Source organism: Pelodiscus sinensis, chromosome 20 (assembly GCF_052426305.1).
Source record: "Pelodiscus sinensis isolate ZL-2025 chromosome 20, ASM5242630v1, whole genome shotgun sequence".
In the NCBI taxonomy this organism is placed as follows: domain Eukaryota; kingdom Metazoa; phylum Chordata; order Testudines; family Trionychidae; genus Pelodiscus; species Pelodiscus sinensis.
Genome location: NC_143071.1, coordinates 19,556,720 through 19,573,857, shown reverse-complemented (window position 1 = coordinate 19,573,857; position 17,138 = coordinate 19,556,720). Strand labels below are relative to the sequence as shown.

Here is a 17,138-nt window from a genome sequence, read left to right as displayed (position 1 = left end):
GCTGCTGAAGCAGTACAATGTTGAGCCCCCTCACCTGTTTCCCAGCCTGCCACAGACTAAAGCACCAGCATCCACTGGGTTTGGGCGTGGGGTATCCTGTCTGAAAAGCCATTGCAATGGCACAGCTGTGTAGGACACCACAGAATTGCAGTGTGCTGTGTGTGGGGTGCCCTACACCGTGTCCAGTCCCAGTCCCCAGCCAGCCCCTCCCTTACTTAGGGCTGTACAGGGCCCAGGACACTCCCCTCCTATCCTGCTCCCACCTCACCCCTTCTCCTAAGCCGCTGCTGTGCCCCATTCCACCTCTTCCTGCACTTGTTCCGCCACCCTGCCCCCAAGTCCCTCCCTACACTCACTGCCAGGACTGATCTCCCTGCACAGACCGGCTCCTACCTGTCACCCCATGCTGCTGCCTCTGATACAGAGGCAGCAGCACAGGGTAGCAGCAAGCTCCCCAGGAGTGAGGCTGAAAGTGGTGCTCAGGCTGCCCGGGGACCACTGAATAATTGTGTAGCTGCTAAGATTTGATGGTTACACAATTATGACATTAAATTATATCTAACATCCCTAGCTCAAATGGCCTTCGGTTAGCCTAGAGAGAACTACTCAGAGAGTGCAGGCAGGGACGGGTTGATGGGAACTGAGGGTAAAGGCTATTGAGGCCTTTTAAGAATTGATTGGCCCTGGAGGTTTACAAACACTGAGCAGTGCTGTGCCTCTGGCTGGGATGCTGATATAGCTGCTAGAATGAAGACTTACTGACAAGATTGACTGTCCTTGCTGCTTTAAATGGACGAGATCCTCCCAAAATAAGCAGCACTGAGGTGAGTGTTGGGGACGAAGTCTGCTGCAGCAACCAGACTGAAAATCTCTTCCATTTGGCGAAGTAGGTGGCTCTCGTAGATTGTTTCCTACTGCCAATGAGCACCGGTGCTCCATTGAGTTCAGCCTTGGAGCGTCCACGGTGCAAAGTGCAGTGATTCAAGGTTCAGATGTCGGAGACTACCATGATCTTGGTCAGAAGGTCCAGGGAGAGCAGTAACGTGACTGGGGCCGAGAAGGGATCTGTACAATGCTCCCGCTGATTTTTTCCATCCATGTGCAGAATACATTTTATGTGCACAAAGGCATGTGCAGATGTGCACCACCAGTTGAAACATATGCTGCCAGCTGTGGACAATCTGCTAATCAGCTGGGCAGTCTTTAAATCTCTCATGGGTGGCTGTCCAAGTGCTCAGCTTACAGATAACAGTGGCTGTGTACCATGCTGACAGGGCCGGGCTGGCATTATCAATATGACCTGAACTTGTTCCCATCAGTACTTTGTGAATGAACGGGATGGGTGGAAAAGCGTATAGGAGGTGACCTCCCCATGGGAGGAGGAATGCATCCGTGCTGGAGCCTGGGCTGTGGTTCTGGAAGGAGCAGAATTGCTGGTATTTCCTATTGTATCAGATGGCAAATAGGTCTATCTGGGGAAAGCCCCAACTCTGGGAGATTGAATTTGTGACATCCAGGTGGACTTGAAATGACCTGCTGAGGTGATCTGCCAGCTTGTTCTATAGCCTGCGGAGACACGAGGCTTGCAGGTGTATGGAACATTCTACAGAAGTCCCACGGCATGAGGGCTTCTCAGCACAGGGGAGAAGAGCCTGCATCCCTGTTTGTTGACATAGAATGTTGCTGTTGTATTGTCCGTCATGACTGATGCATAATGCCTGTTAGGTGTGTCCTCAAGGCTTGGCATGCCAGGCACAGTGCCCAGAGCGCTCTGACATCGATGTGGAGGGACAGGTTGATCTGAGACTAGAGACCTTGAGCCCTGAGGTTCCCCAAATGAGCTTCCTACCCCAGGTCTGATGTATGGATCACTAGTGAGAGAGTTGTGGAGCACTGAAGGGGATCCCCAAGTAAAATTCCTGCAGTTTTAACCACCGCAGGAGGAAGTCAAGGAACAGGGTGACGACCTTATCTAAGCTGTTCCAAGCTGAGTGATACACTGACACAATCGCAGAGGTCTGAGCCTGAAGCCAGGACTGCCCCTGTAACTTCTGTCCTCAGGGGACATTGTGGATTTTGCTCTGTTTATCAGGAGACTCAGCTTGTCAAAGGTGGCTCTGATGAATTTGATTTGGGCTTCCAGTTGTGTCTTTGATGAGCCAGTTGTCGAGGTACAGGAACACCTGTACCTGGTGTCTGCACAAGAACTCGGCAATGACTCTGTGAAGACCTGCAATGTTACTGATGGGCTGAATGAGAGGATTGTACATTGGTAATGGGTACTGTTCTCCACAAGCCTGAGATACTTCACATGGGGCCGAGTGCCGGCGAGGTGTAAGTAGGCGTTCTTCAAGTCAAAGCTGGCATTCCAATCTGCTGGATCCAGAGGTTGTGATAGAAGCCAGTGATACCATCTGCAACTTGAGCTTTTTTACAAACTTGTTAAGTTCTTGTAAGTCTAGGGTGGGCCTGAGGCCGCCTTTGACTTTCAGTATTAGGAAATACTGGGAATAAAAACCCTCACCCTGTGCTCCTGAGGAACCACTGCCCCTATAGCTAGAAGCAACAGTACCTCCTAAATGAGGAGTTGCTTATGATAAGGGTCCGTGAAGAGAGATGAGGAATGAGGGATGGAAAGGCACAGAATTGGATGGAATATCCCATCTCCACCATGTGGACCATCCATTGGCCCGAAGTGATGCAGGACCATGCATGGTAGAAAGGCGATAGTCAGGATGCAAAGGTAAGGTGGTGTGTATCCGTGGTCAGGTATGGTATACCAGCTTTGACCATGCCTCAAACAGGCAGGCTTTGGACCTGAAGACGACTTCAGATGTCCTGAGATTTGGCCAGAAGGTTGATGTAGCCCCCTTCTGTCACTCCTGTTGAGGCTTCTGGAGCTGTCCTGTCAGTTCTGCACTGAAGCTCTGTGGGTTGTGGTCTAAAATGTCTCTGTTGGGTGGAAGGCATGTAGAGGCCCAGGGACCTTAGGGTGACTTTGGAATCCTTAAGACTATTTAGCCTTTTGTCCAATCTTCTCAGAAAGAGGTTGGCCCCTTCAAAAGGCCTGCCCTGTATAATTTGATGGACCTCAAAGGAGAGGCTCATCACCTGGAACCATGAGCCTCGTTTCATAGCAACCTCTGTAGCAACCTGGTAGCAGCATCTGCTAAATCTAGGGCTGCCTGTAATGATGCTTGAGAAATCAGCTTACTCTCCTCAACAAGAGCTGAGAACTCAGCACGAGAGTCCTGGGGGAGCAGCTCTGGGAACTTAGCCATCCCTGAACAGCTGTTGAAGGCATAGTGGCTGACAATGGCCCGCTGATTAACGATGCAAAGCTGCAGGCCTCCTGTGGAATAGATTTTTCATCCAAATAGGTCCAGCTTCTTCACATCCCTATTTTTTGGGGAAAGACCTTGGAAACCCTGCAGCTCTCTCTGGGTCACAGCATCCATGACTAACGAATCAGGTGGTGAGTGGGTGTAAAGAGGGCACAATGTACATTGTGCTTAGCAGTTGATGGCAAGGAGGCTGGGGGCTGTCATAAGGTCTTGGTCATGTCCAAAATTGTCTTAATAAGGAGCAGGGCTATACAAGAGGGGCCCGACGATGACAGGTTGTCCACCATAGAGTCTGCCTTGTCCATAACCTCCCCCGCATTGATGCCGGGCCCCTAGGCCACTGTGTAGTAATTTCTGCAGTACCCTAGACTCCTCCAGGGCTGGGGCGACCAGCACCTCATCCAGAGAAGAGGAGGAGGCCATCAATGGGGACAGATTCTGGCTGGGTCACGTGGGCTGCAAGGTACCTCAGGAAAACACAGTGCCAAGGGAGGCGCTGTTCTGAATGTCAATGCTGGCCCCAGATCAAAGTTGAAAATGCTGTCAGTTGAGGAATCTGAGCTGGGGTGGCAGTTGGCGCTGGTGTAGGCGCCGAAGTTGGGATTGATGCCATGGTCGGTGCTGAGGCTGCATTGATGTAGAAGGCACTAAGGATGCTGCCAACTTCGTAGCTGGGATGGTCAGTGGCACTGGTGCCGAATGCAGCATTGGGTCAGGTGCAACCATCAGCGTTGTCAGCACCATGGGCGCAGGTGCAGGTGACGGCACAAGAGACATCTGGTGGGTCAAATGTGGCTGACACCACCAAGGCCAAATGAGAGCCCAGGCTCCTATCCTAGGCTTGATGGAAGGCCCATGGGGTCCAGATGTACCATTGGGCTGGGTTCTGCCACTGAGGCTAAAGCTCTGGTCGGGATCTCCAGCAGTGTCTGGAGGATGACCAATGGCTCCTACTCCTGCTGTGCTTGGACTGGCTGACTCTGACTCCGATGCCTTGGAGTATGAGGACCAGGGTGGAGCCGCACCCCCACAGGTGAAGCGTCATGAGTCTGGTGATCTGCTCCTGTCCCCAGAGGCCGGCCCCATGGTTTGATGGTGTTGAGGTGTGTGTGTGGGGGGGGAAACGGTGCAACATCATAGCCATTTCCCCCATGGACTGCACTGGACTCAGTGCCTTCAGTGCTGGCGCTGTTGTGCTCCTAAGTGGTGAGAACGGTGTTGTGAGAGTGAGGCTGTCTGGAGCCGCTTGGAACTGCTCAGGTGTCAACAGAAGCGGAAGGCTGTCCGATGCATTCAGGAAGTGCGTGTGCTTGGCCTCAACTGCCCCACCTGGGTGGGAGTTGACATGACCAAACCTTGCATCTCTAAGCCTTGGCAAGATGGCTGGTCTTTGGGTCTATGAGGGGAATGTCCCTGCTCGACCCTTTTCTTCTGCACCAGCAACTGTGATCAGTGCTGAAAACTGACGCATCCTCGAGGCTCTTTATGTATGGCCTTTTTCAGTGCCTGCTCCCTTAAAGAGGGCACCAGTGTGCTACGCACCAAGGAAGACGTGCTAGCGGAAACGGCTACAGCACTGGGGTCTGAGCAAGGTTGGAGGATCTTCAGCCGCTGATCTCTTTCTTTCAGAGTCCTTACTCGGAATTCCTGACAGACCTTACAGCAGCCTTTTGGTGATCTTCTCCCAGACACCTTAAGCAGGATGTGTGGGGTCGCTCTTGGCATGTGCTTGATGCAGTTCTTACAGATCTTCAACCCCAGAGACCATGAGAGGGGAAACAGGAAACATAACTAACCAATTATAAACGACCAAAGAACAATGTAACTGCTGACCAAGGTGCTGGATGAAGACCAAAGGAAGTTCCAGCTATGGTGATAAGAAAGAACCAAGGAGGGCTCTATCTTGGATGCCATGAAGGTGTGACTCCAGGGGGCACCCAGACCCACCCTATGGATACTGCTAGGGGAAAATCTTCTGGCCACCGTGCATATGTTTGCACACACCTGATTGAAGGCTCATTTTTGTGGATTCCAAAGAAGAACCCTACTAGCAGTTGGAGCTACTGCAGGCCAGGAGGTGTGAACCCCAGATTGAGCTATGGCCATAGTACAAGCTCCCTCTAGTTAGATCTGGAAGCCAAGGCCATTGAAGCATTATTATTATGTCCTCCTGCAGCTAGGAGCATGGCTTTAGCAGGGACTTTTGCCATGCTGACTCAGAAGGTTTTGGGGGAATAGTCTGCAAAGTTTGAGGGAGCAGGGGGTGACACAGGAGATTAGTCACCCACTCTAACTGGAAGCAGTGATGGGTGTTGCTTTGCCTTCCTGTTATTCAGACAAGCTGGTTGCCGACCTCTGCAAACATTCCACCTAGCTACAGCCTCCGCCCCAGTGCCAGAGGTGATGAAAAAGTGTAATTAAACCACATTATTACAGTGTGCTGCATCACAGCAGCTCCCTGGTAGTGGCCAGGGAGCAGCTGGCTACAGTGACCGGGGGCACCTCTTAGGAAAGATTATCTACTGACCTGACCACCAGACTAGTATCCCCAGAGCAGGAGAGAGCAGAGGCTACCTGGGATCCTTTGCAAGCATGGTGAGCTACTGAAATAGAGGCCAGATTTTCCTAAAGGGACAACGGATTTTAGGGGCCAGATCTGAGACACCTTAAACAGACGTGATTTTCAGGAGGGAGACTGGCATTTCCTTAGAATTCCAGCCTTCTTAGGGTGTCTCATATTGGGCACCAAACACCACTAGCGACTTTCAAAAAATCTTGGCTCATCAGCTGAGGCTTCTGGTTGGAAAGTGGGGATGTGAATGTTTAACCAGTCAACTGGTGGGGGCTGGAGCACCCCTCTGTCCTAGCATGGGCACTCCAGCCTGGCTGGAGCAGCTCCCCCATAATGTTTAACTAATTAAATGGGATTTTACATTCCTATTGGAAAGTAGCCTGAGACAAAGGAAGTCACTCAGCTGTAGACTGTACAGGTCTTCCCAAATTGTGATTGGGAATGTTTTTTCTAAAAAAAAAAAAATCCTAGCCCCTCTTCCCCCACTCCCATCCCCGGGGTTAATTAACTGTGGATCAATTAGCAGCCATTTTACCATTGATCAGGGGAATGGGGTGATGCTCCCTTCCCTGGGCAGCCTGATTCCTCCCTGCCTTGAATTTGATGTCAGCATTTATGGGAAACGCTACCACATCAGAACAGCGGTACTACATCCCTCTGTGCAAGGAGCAAGGCAGTGGACAGGAGGAATGAGACCTAGTCCTGCTGAAGGAGTTTTAAATCTCATGAATCCGGCTAGTTTGGAGGCACCTGCCAAGTGTTTCTTATGGCTATGTCTTTCCATTGATGAGACTGTCTCAGATGTGTTATATTATCGTACATGCTCCATTCATGTGGTTCACTTATACACATCTTGACTGTAAACTCTTTGGGAAAGGAATGTGAGCTACATAGCTGTCTGGGAGGCGCCCAGCCTTTGTTAGTGTTGTATCCCAGTGAGCTGGATCAGTAATTGGCTTCATTTCACAAACTCTTTAGCTTCCAAAAGCAGGGTCAAGGCACGCAGAAAGTTCACCCCACTGACCGGATGCACTGTACGCACATACATACACAAGCGGCTTGGGATTTTTTTATTAGCAAAAAAATAAAAATTTATTGTCCTCTAGAAAATCCATCCTGCTCTTGGAAACTGTGACAGATTGCATTCCTTCCAGCCCCACATGCAAATTCATTCTGCCGAGAAAAAGAGTCTAAACCAGGTTTTCGACAGCCAAAACACGTATTTACAGAATACGAGAAGAACGACAGCTGAAATCACAGTCTATACATGGAATCAACAACACATTGTACACACCACAGATTACCATTCTGCCACCGTCTACATAGACTGAGGGATGCTCCTTCCCAATGCTCCTTCTCCGGGAAGTCCAAGAGAGAGATTGGTCAAGAACTGCCACCAGATCTACTGTAGTGTGTATTGTTAAACGTATTTATTTTGTTTTAACATCGGAAGCTACAGAGTGGGGAAGCCCCATAGATATCTTTGATCCACAGTCACTAATTTGCAGGAATACTTCACTTTTGCAATACTTTTCTTGACACCAGTAACATCTATTTTCTGTTTGCAATGCTCCAGCGATTATTATAATCCTGGAGGAGAACACGGGTAAGAATATTCTGCCTTCTGGGAGGAGGAAGAGGGAACAAGAGGATGAATTGTGGCTAGTGGAACAGCAACAAATTACTGAGTCCATTCAGCGTTAAACTCTTCCTCACACAGTGAGGAATTCTCTTCATTGTCTGAACTGTGCAAGCCCTTGCTAGTGGCTCAGGTTAAGCTTTGGAGATGTAGGGAAAGTATAAAACACTTCAGTATAAGAACAGCTGCAGAGATCCCTTTTGGGGTGGATAAAATGTTGTGCTCCCTATTTGGGCTATTTCCTCTGAACACCCAATTACTGTGCCACTTTCCCCTCTGCCACAGTTTGGCTTTGGTTGGGTGTCTATATGGTCAGGAGATCAGTGACGGATGGCCTGAGTATCCCTAAGCTATATAAATGCACTGTAGCCTCCCAAACATGGAGAAATTCTCAGGCTCAAAGCTATTCTCTAAGGAGATTTTCTATCATTTTTATGTATGTGTGTGTATATATATATATATATATAGATAGATATAGATATAGATATATGTAAGTATGTATGTAGAATATTGTTGCTCTAATTCATATGTTTCAAGTGGACAGACTTGTATATTTTTTATACTAAAGTAGAAGTTTATTGACCTTCAAGAATACTGGGGTTTCACAACATAATTAATACTCTCTTCCCTCTAATCAGGGCTAGGAAACTGCCAAACAGGCAGAATTAGTCATTGAGGTCAGCGATTGTAGTGAACCCTTCCAACACTATGAGACATTTTTGAAAGAAAATGATAATTATTCAATAAGGACTTCGTGTGGAGGAGTGGGATCTGGGGGTGGGGAGGGTGTTGTTCCCAGACACACCTTATCTACTTAGCATCTGCCAAATGTGCTGCTAAGTCAGAAGAGCTGGAAATTGTCCACTTTGACTTAAACTTTTTTTTCGCCTTTTAATGTGACTCACTCCACAGAAGGGTCCCTTTGGTCTGATTTAATTATTCCATTTACGCTGTGGACTTTTCTGCTCCAAAATACACAGCATGTGACAGTACATTATAGTGGATGGCTATATTAGCACCAATATTTCTGCAAATCCCCTTTTAATAAACACAAAAGCTGATCACAGAATCCTGTTGCTTTAAAAGCAGCACTGTGGCTCCATGCAAATATCCCCTGGCTCAGATGATGTAAAGTCAACAGCTGCTAGAGAGCCCCTTTTCTGTCCCCCTGAATTCACTCTTATTTTCTTAGTTTATTTTTAATTTCTAGCAAGAAAAGGGCACCAAAAATATTCATCAAATACACAAAGATCAAGTCCTCTATTTCATCTGGAGCAAAAGAAATCCTTCACATTTCAGATATTGCATGTTTTGAAAGAGCAGCAATTACAAATTCATAGAAACGTAGATTTAAAAAACCTTTGTTAAAAGGACCAGAGGAAGGAGAGGAAAAGTCAATGTATAAAAGACTCAAAGTACAATGTACGGGGGGGAAGGGACACACTTCATGCCTTGTGCCAACCCTTTCAACTGCTTCTACCGTGATTCGGGTGGGGCAGGGGAAGAAAGAGGAATTGAGGGCAGAGATTAGGGTTTGATTCCAATTTGTATTCTTTGGTCCTTCAGGATTAAGTATTAAACAGAGACACTGTGTTTTGCTCAGAAGGCAAATCCTGTAGCACTGCAGGTTGGAATTTCTCTTGTGTCCCCCCACCCCCCCTTTGGCTAAGAAATCTGACAAACAGGGAAATGTCTCATCCTCCTACATGACCAGCTAGTTTTGCATTACGGAGGAATTACCAAATCATTTTAATGTTACCTTGAGAGGAGAGGGGAATGCATCCATTGAACCTCCCCTGTAGAAATCAGTTGCAATTATTCAGCCAAAATATATTTGTCCAAAGAGCATAGGGTCTCACTGGACAATCTTACAGGAAGGAGAGTAATAAACCAGAATGTTAACAAAAACAAATGTTACAAACCAATTTCCATCCAGGAACCATATCAGCTGATCAGATCTTATAAATATTACAGACCTGATTTGAGAATTTATTTCCTATTATTTTTCCATTAGTTACTAAAACAGTTGAGTAAATTTCATTTACATTGGGTTTTTCCTTCCCCCCTTTTTATAGTTTTTCATTTGTTTTTAAAAAAGAATTTTCACACATTTTAATGAATGATCTTTCCTTAAGACCAAACCAAGGCAGGTTGGCAGGTCTTTGAGACCAGTCCCATCTAATGGCACAGACATTCAAAGGCTATAACCAAACAACATAGCCACAATAGTTACCCAGCGGTATCTCTCCATACAAAAACAAAATTAAAAATGGATGCTAGTTACAATAAAATACACATAGAAAAAAAGCATTTTACCAAAAACAAGTTAAGGGGGGGGGGGACGACACAACTATACAGAGCTGCACGTAGAGATCATCTGGGAATGCATATTAACCCCTTCCTTGCAGAGGAAGGATGGAATCATGGAAGCAGATCTAATTATTTCCTTGCATTAAATACAAAATACATTGAAAGTCTCTGGTAACAGTTTAATTGTTCCTATTATCAACCATGGGCTGCTGGGGTTTCCAGTGCACTTCCAGGGTAGGAAAATCAACCAGAAGTAGGAGTCACTGATGGGATTAAAGACTAAGGATATTAAACTGTGGTTATTTGTATCAATGACATGATTTGTATCGACTAGTCAATAAGGACTGCTCTGAAGAGCTGCAGTGGGGGTAGCTCCTGGAGCCAGCTCAAGGTGAGACTGAGCAGTCCCGACTTGTGCCAGCTCTGGGAGCCAGCTCTGTGGCTTTGCATTTTAAATGTAGTAAGAGCCACCGGGTTCTTACTACATTTAAAATGCAGAGATTCAGTGTCCCAGACCATCATGAGCCAAGACTGCTCGGTGCCGGTTTGTGCCAAGTCCAGCAGCCCCTGTTTGTGGCAGTCAGGGCTGGTTGTGGGCAGGGACTGCTGTTGGAACAGCCCCTGGCTCCAGCCAGCCCTGGCCGCCACAGCAGCTTCCCCTATCCCCCCTTTGCTTTTGATAGAGGCAGGGGTGGGGAAGGAGGGGACAGGCAGCACTCCAGAGATAGTGCAGGGGGAACTGTCTTTTAAGCCAGCTCCTGCCCAGCACTGTCTCCTATTCTCCCCACTCCAGTGCTGCCTCTCATACAGAGGCAGCAAGGGGAAGCTGAAAGGAAAGTGAGTAGTCAAGTACTACACTAGACTACCCGATAAGCTTATGCTAATTGGGTAGTCAAGTAGCTGACTACTCTCTAACAACCCTATTAAAGATCCAATCCTTCGGTTTTGATTGCAGGCAAAACTGTCAGAGGTGGAGGTTAGAGTCCTTTCAGACCAAACGGGTACTTTTCAATGCGTGTTATACTATCTAGACTAGAGTTTGCCTGCAATGGGTGCATTAAAAAGCACTTAGAGAGAGAGACTGATGGGAATTTTGCTCCTGCAGATATTGCAGGATTGAGCCACAAATAGACAATAATAGACAGTGTCAAACTCAGGCCTCAGATACATACCTAGTGTGAGCTATGCATTTTGTACCTGAAAGGGGAGTTTGCCCCATTAACCTCAGTCTATTTGCAGTGCCTATTCAGAACTGTGAGACCCAGTGCCCCATAACCTGCCTGCCCTATTTGGCAAAAGAAATTAAATGCCAATTAATGACTCCCCAGTTGGCTGGAAACCCAGCAGGTTATTGTCGTCCCCCTGAAATAAGAAGCCAATTTACAATTAGAAAAAGGGTGTAGAAAATCTCAGCTACTAGACAGGGTCCAGGCCAGTGGCATTTTGTTCTTCCTGAAGGGAAACTTGCTGCTGGTGTATGGCTGATCTGGAAGTTCTCACTTTTTCCCTTCCCCACCATACTAACCTAGGAGTAAACTGCAATGCCAGCCCAAGTGAACAAGTAAAAGCTGGTATGAGCTCCCCTGCTGATGGTGCTTGCAGGAACAGGTACATGGTGCTCACAGGAGGTCAGATTCCTTGGAAGGATCCAGCCAGGGTTTGCAGAAAGCTACATGTCCAAAGGATGAGCCTGCACAGCAGGAGTTAGTAAAGTGAGAGAAACCAAGGACATGGGAAGATTTTCCTTGCAACAAGAAAAAGGTTATATTAACCCGTGAACCTCTCTACTACTGGACATTACTGGACAAACTGGCTTTAGTAAAGTTTCACATCAGTGTTATACATGTATGTGAATAAGAATAATAGCTGCAGTTACACTACCTAAGTTTAAAAGTCTCAAGTGTTATCAGATATCATGCTTTAGCACATAAAGTGGTCAGATGTGGATGAGAAAGAAATAACTTACACCTGTCTCTGAAGCCTCTGGCATTGGCTGCAATAGACAGAACAATGATTTGTTCCATGATGGAAATACTTTTGTTGCCATCGGCATAATGCTGTGTCAACAGCATGAGCATTACTGGCACCTGCAGCAAGAGTGCAGCTGGGGAACAGTAAGAGGAGTAGTTATCACTGTCCTGCGAACTGCGTGGTTGTTTTAGCTGAACAGTCCCTGTTAGTGACCGAAATAAGTGGGTTGGTGTGGACATCTCTGTTTATCATGGCACAGTAATAGCTCTGCTCCTGGAAGTAGCATCCCAGGGCTCTTGTGAGAATTCATTACTGAAAGTGCTAAATATTATCAGGATGTTCTGGTGGAAAAAAATTACAAATGGGTGTGAGTCCTGCCTCAGAACCCAGGAAGAGCTCAGGCTTCAGCCTCATCCACCAGAAAATCCGGGAGAGCACAGAGCTGTGGGAACCTTATTAGTCTTGTGGCAGTGACATAGGAAATATCTGGTCAGTTCAAGTGGGGTATTCCCTCATAACTCAGCTGTCACTCCCACTCGCCTCTTGGAATCGCTTCTATATCAGCAATGATTGTGAAGCATGTCCCCAGACTACCATCCAGCCTGACGCTGAAATACATCTCCAAAGACATGCCACCGGCGGGTACAGGAAAAACAGAATCTCTTGTTCCACCTCCCTTCTATGGACTAGCCTTAGTTTGCCAGCTGGGCAGTATTTCTTAGGTCTCTCAAACCCAAGACCTCAAACTGTCCTGCAATTTACACTAGCCACTGGCCTGGCCTGAGTTGCTTTGAATGCAGTATTTTTTCCCTTTTCTTGTTTTCTTACAAATATACAAATCGTGTTAAAAAAACCACCCTTCTAAAAAGTGAATTTTGATGTTTAAATGGACAGATAAAATTCTTGAGTATTCAGAGATCAGCAAGCCGAGCAAGCAAAGCTCTAAATCACCAGACATCCAATAGGGCTCCTGGCAGCGGGGACAGCTTTAACAAGCTGGGTCAGTAAAGGTTTGAGGACATGATCAAGCAATGTAAATTCATCTCCTTCCTCCCGCATAGGTCCAACCCTCACTCTGGAGAGCACCTGGAGACCCCGCTCCCCAACTCCAACTCCCCAGAAATAGTCAAAATTTGTTATATCCTAAATAGAAAAGAGGAAAAACACAGACTCTCTGCAGATGGCCTTTGGTGCTGTATTAAAAACAGCTCTCAAAGTTCCTAAACAGTTAGAATTAGTGGGGAGTGGGAGAGGGGCAGTTTAGATGGGGGATGTAAAATATTAAAAAGTGCTCTGCAACTAATTTATATATATATATATATATATATATATATATATATATATATATATATATATATATATATATATATATATATATGTATAAAGTTAAAAAGTTCTATGTGATATGAGAAACCAAGTGTCCTTGAAGGGTCACGATTGGAGCGTGTGTGGCCTGTTAGGATGGCAGATGGGGCATTCGCCCTCCTCGGCACACATTTCACACAGCACGGCGTGTTGGCACTGTAACACCACCCGGTTCTCCTCCTGACACTTAAGACATTTCACTGATTGCATCTGAAATACTGCCTGCAAGAGAGGACAAAGCAAACCACAATCCATCAGAAACAAGGGAGGTGTTGGGGAGAAGGGAAAGCCCCTCCACCTGCACGTAGCTGGGTATGTTCCCATCAGCGTTATCAAATGAAAATGAGACAGCACATGCTGGTGTATTGACAGCTGGGTTCCGGGATACTTTTAGGTTCTATTCCCTGACCTACTTAAGATTTAAGCTCTAGCCTGGCCTCGGGATCTGTAAAGACCAGGCTACAGCATTTGTTTAACCCAGTTATAACTCAGTTTGATTATATCCACTAAGCTGAGCAAAAAAGATCAAATGGAAAGTAAGAGGTAAGTGGAATGCTCCCACCCCAAGGTCCCTCATGCTCACCTTGTCGACTTTCTCCAGGTTGGCGCGCAGCTGTTTCTGTAGGGTATACAGTGTGGAGAGCGAGAGAGTCTCTAGGTCAGAAAACGAGCGCAGGATCTGGGGGTCCTGGCCTGCATGGATCCTCTCCAGCTCCTCCTGGAGTTTCTTCACTTGCAGCTCCAGGGCTTCCCTCTGCTCCCGGGCCAGCTCACATTCCATGTTGGCTGTGCTGGCACGATCATTCGCTTCCTCTGCTTCCTTCTTCCAAGCGTCACATGCCTGCAAGTCCCAGGGGGAAAAAGAGTCAGTGTAAACTCCCTTTTACTAACCAATTTAAATTCAAAACAATATACCAACATGTCATCTACACCCCCTTAAACTCAGTGGGTCAGACTAAAGAGGTGTGCACACTGGCATAACTTTAATCCTGAGAGACCAGAAGAGAGGTGTGGCAAAAATAAGTGGCTAATTGAAGGATATAAGAAAGTGCAAGTTAAAATCAATGCCAGTATCTCCAGTAACTAAGGTCTTATCTACATGGGAAAGATGCACTGGTTTAACCAAAGGGGTGCAATTTTATACCAATTTTATTAAACTGATGTGAGTCCCTATATGGAGATTATTTCTGTTTAAAAGTGGCTGATTTCAGTTTAGCTTAAACAGATTCCTAATTGATAAACGAAAACGAAATATATTTGCTTTAAACTGAAATACAAAATGTCCACACAGTCTTTTGTGCCACTGCAACAAAATCAGTTTAAGATGGCACCTTTTGTTAAACCGGTGCAACTTCAGTGTGTATATAAGGCCTTAGACCATTCCAGCTCCTAACCATATCAGCTCTCCTTCCCTTAGCCCTTGGTAAGTGAGTGTAAAGAGGCTTAAGGGAATCTGGTTCTAAAAGGCTCTGTATTACAGCACTTTACCTTCCCTCTAAGTTTGGAAAAGCCTCTTTATCTATGCCTTGACATCCCAATGCCACATCCCAATGCCGCATCCCTTCCAAATTGCATTGTACCTGTTTGGCTTGTTTCCAGGACTCCTCCCACTGCTTAATTGTGCTGTTGGCTTCATCCAGTTCTTGTCGCAGTCTCGCCAGCTCAGCAGCACCTGGACCTGACAGAAACGCAGGTGAGGTACTGGGCGAAAAACTCCCAGAAGCAAAGTGCTCCCATATGCTGCTGTTCATCCCATTTAAACCTGTTTCACGAGGAGACAGAGAGGGTTAGGTCACAGGTTTCCTCACTTGCTCCCTGTCCCTATGAAATCCAGGGCTCAAGTTTAGGAGGCAGATGAATGATTTAGGAACCAGTTCATTCCTTCAGGAGATGGTCATCCATTAGGGGACAGCAGTGCTCACAAACTGAAGATAACACAACCATTAGGTAACTAAGCGTGTAGTTTGGGAACGGACATCTCTGGCCTCAAGAAATTAAAAAAAAAAAAAAAAAAAAAAAAGCGGAAGCTCCCTTTGCATGTGGCTTTACCTCCACAGGCTACCAGGGGGAGTTTTTCAATCAAGTTAGCTTATCCAAACTGAAATTCCCCCCTCCTCCCTCCTCCTAGTCACACCCGTGATACACAGTTTAACTTCCTCAAGATCACTGCAGCTTGTCCCGCAGTAGCAGTTAAGCCTTACGCTACCTCAACACTTCTCAAACGTCATTGCACTGCGACTCCCTTCTGACAACAAAAATTACTACACAACCCCCTCAGGGAAGGGACCAAAGCCTGAGCCTGCCTGATTCCCATGCAGGGGGACCAAAGCCAAGGGCTTCAGCTCCAGGCAGGGGCCTAACCTAAGCTTTGCCACCCAAGGATGAAGCTCTTGGGCTTGGGTCCTGGGTGCTGTGTTTTGAACCCCAGATAGTGGGGCTTGGTCCTGGGCCTCAGTTAATTCCAGTGACCCACTTTGGGGGCCCTGACCCACAGTTTGAGAACCACCTATTAGCTTGACTGCAAACACACACTTGGTTTGCCTCTGTAGACAAAGCCAGGTGTGACTTCTCCTTTGCATTCCACAGTAAGCAAACCAGTCCCACGCATGCCATTTCCAAGTATTAAGAGGGCTGTGATCTAGCTATGGCACATGCCTAGCCTGGCATATTCAAACACATTTGCCCACTCATAATAGGACTCAAAGCCTTGGGTGATCTAGTGGAAGGAAATATGATGAACAAGGCCACATGTTGGTCATGGAATCCAGGATTTGTGCCTTGCCAACAAAAAAGGATCTATTTACTCAGAATGAGCCTCTGCTGCTCCCATCCAGGAAGAATCAGGAAGAAGCTGAGGAATGACTGGTGCACACGGAGCAGAGAGCTCTGGGGACTCAGGCCTTGTCTGCTCACCAGCTTGCACCAGTTTAACAAAAGGGTTGTTTAAAAGTGATCTAGTTTAAAGTGATTTAGTGGCAAATTCCTGTGAATACACTCTTACATCAATTTAAACTTGGTTTATACAGAGTTTCTCTCATTTCAATTTCTAATTACATTCAGCAGAATTTATATAAATCAGGTTTAAATCAATGTAAGAGCGCCCACGGGCGCTACGTCTACATGTCCTTTTTTTGCAGAAGAGGCAATGCAAATGAAGCGCTCATTAGCAACTTCTCACACTTCGTTTGCATATGTTCCAATGCTTTTTGCAGAAGTGTTTTTTGCGCAAAAAAAAGCAGTGTAGATGGGTCTGTTTTGTGCAAAAAAACCCTTTTGCGCAAGAATACTTATTTCTCAAAAAATGAGGTTTACAGGTTCTCATGCAAAAGGGTGTTTTTGTGCAAAACAGACCCGTCTACACTGCTTTTTTTTCGCGCAAAAACCTCTTCTGCAAAAAGCGTTGGAAGACAATATGCAAATGAAGCACGAGAAGTTGCTAATAAGCACTTCATTTCCATAGCCTCTTCTGCAAGAAAGAGGTAGTGCAGACAAGCCTATAGAGGTTTGCACCAGTTTAATGCAAATTAATTTAAAGACCGACTTTAAATTAAACCAATGCATGCAGATCAGCTCCCAGAAGCAAGGCAGAACACATCTCAATGAGAAGCAGCATTCAAGAACCAAGAAGCTGGTTACCCTTGCTGGGCATCTCAAACCCAGTAGCAGCAACTGGTAGGGTTGCCAGATGTTTGAAACAAAAATACTGAACACCTCTCCCCGCCCCCCCCCCAAAAAGGGGAAAAAATTCTGTTGAAGGGAAAAGGAAAAAAAAGGGAGGGAGATCAAAGTTGCTGAGCAAAAAAAAGAACTCCAAGGACTTATTAAGCCAAAAAAAATTAAAAATAAAACAGCATTAAAACAGCAGGTCCCCTTTAAAAGTGAGTGCAGGGATAGGAGCGGTTGAGCACTAAGACCCAGGGGAAAGCATCGGTTGCCC

At 46.4% G+C, this 17,138-nt stretch overlaps 1 protein-coding gene across 6 annotated transcripts in view; it reads right to left on the bottom strand.

Annotated features, from left to right (window-relative positions):
* Positions 1-6,921: 6,921 nt before the first annotated feature.
* The window catches only part of UNK (unk zinc finger), an 88,567-nt gene continuing 78,350 nt past the window's right edge, over positions 6,922-17,138 (bottom strand). For 5 of the 6 annotated variants that reach the window (XM_075903649.2, XM_075903648.2, XM_075903650.2 and 2 more), the window contains 3 exons: positions 14,782-14,963; positions 13,785-14,042; positions 6,922-13,423 (listed from right to left, as the gene is read on the bottom strand). In XM_075903649.2, coding sequence (XP_075759764.1) covers positions 13,268-13,423; positions 13,785-14,042; positions 14,782-14,963 — 596 coding nt within the window. In that variant the 3' untranslated portion in view covers positions 6,922-13,267. The remainder of the gene's footprint in view (positions 13,424-13,784; positions 14,043-14,781; positions 14,964-17,138) is intronic. The other variant, XM_075903647.2, reaches the window with a different exon arrangement.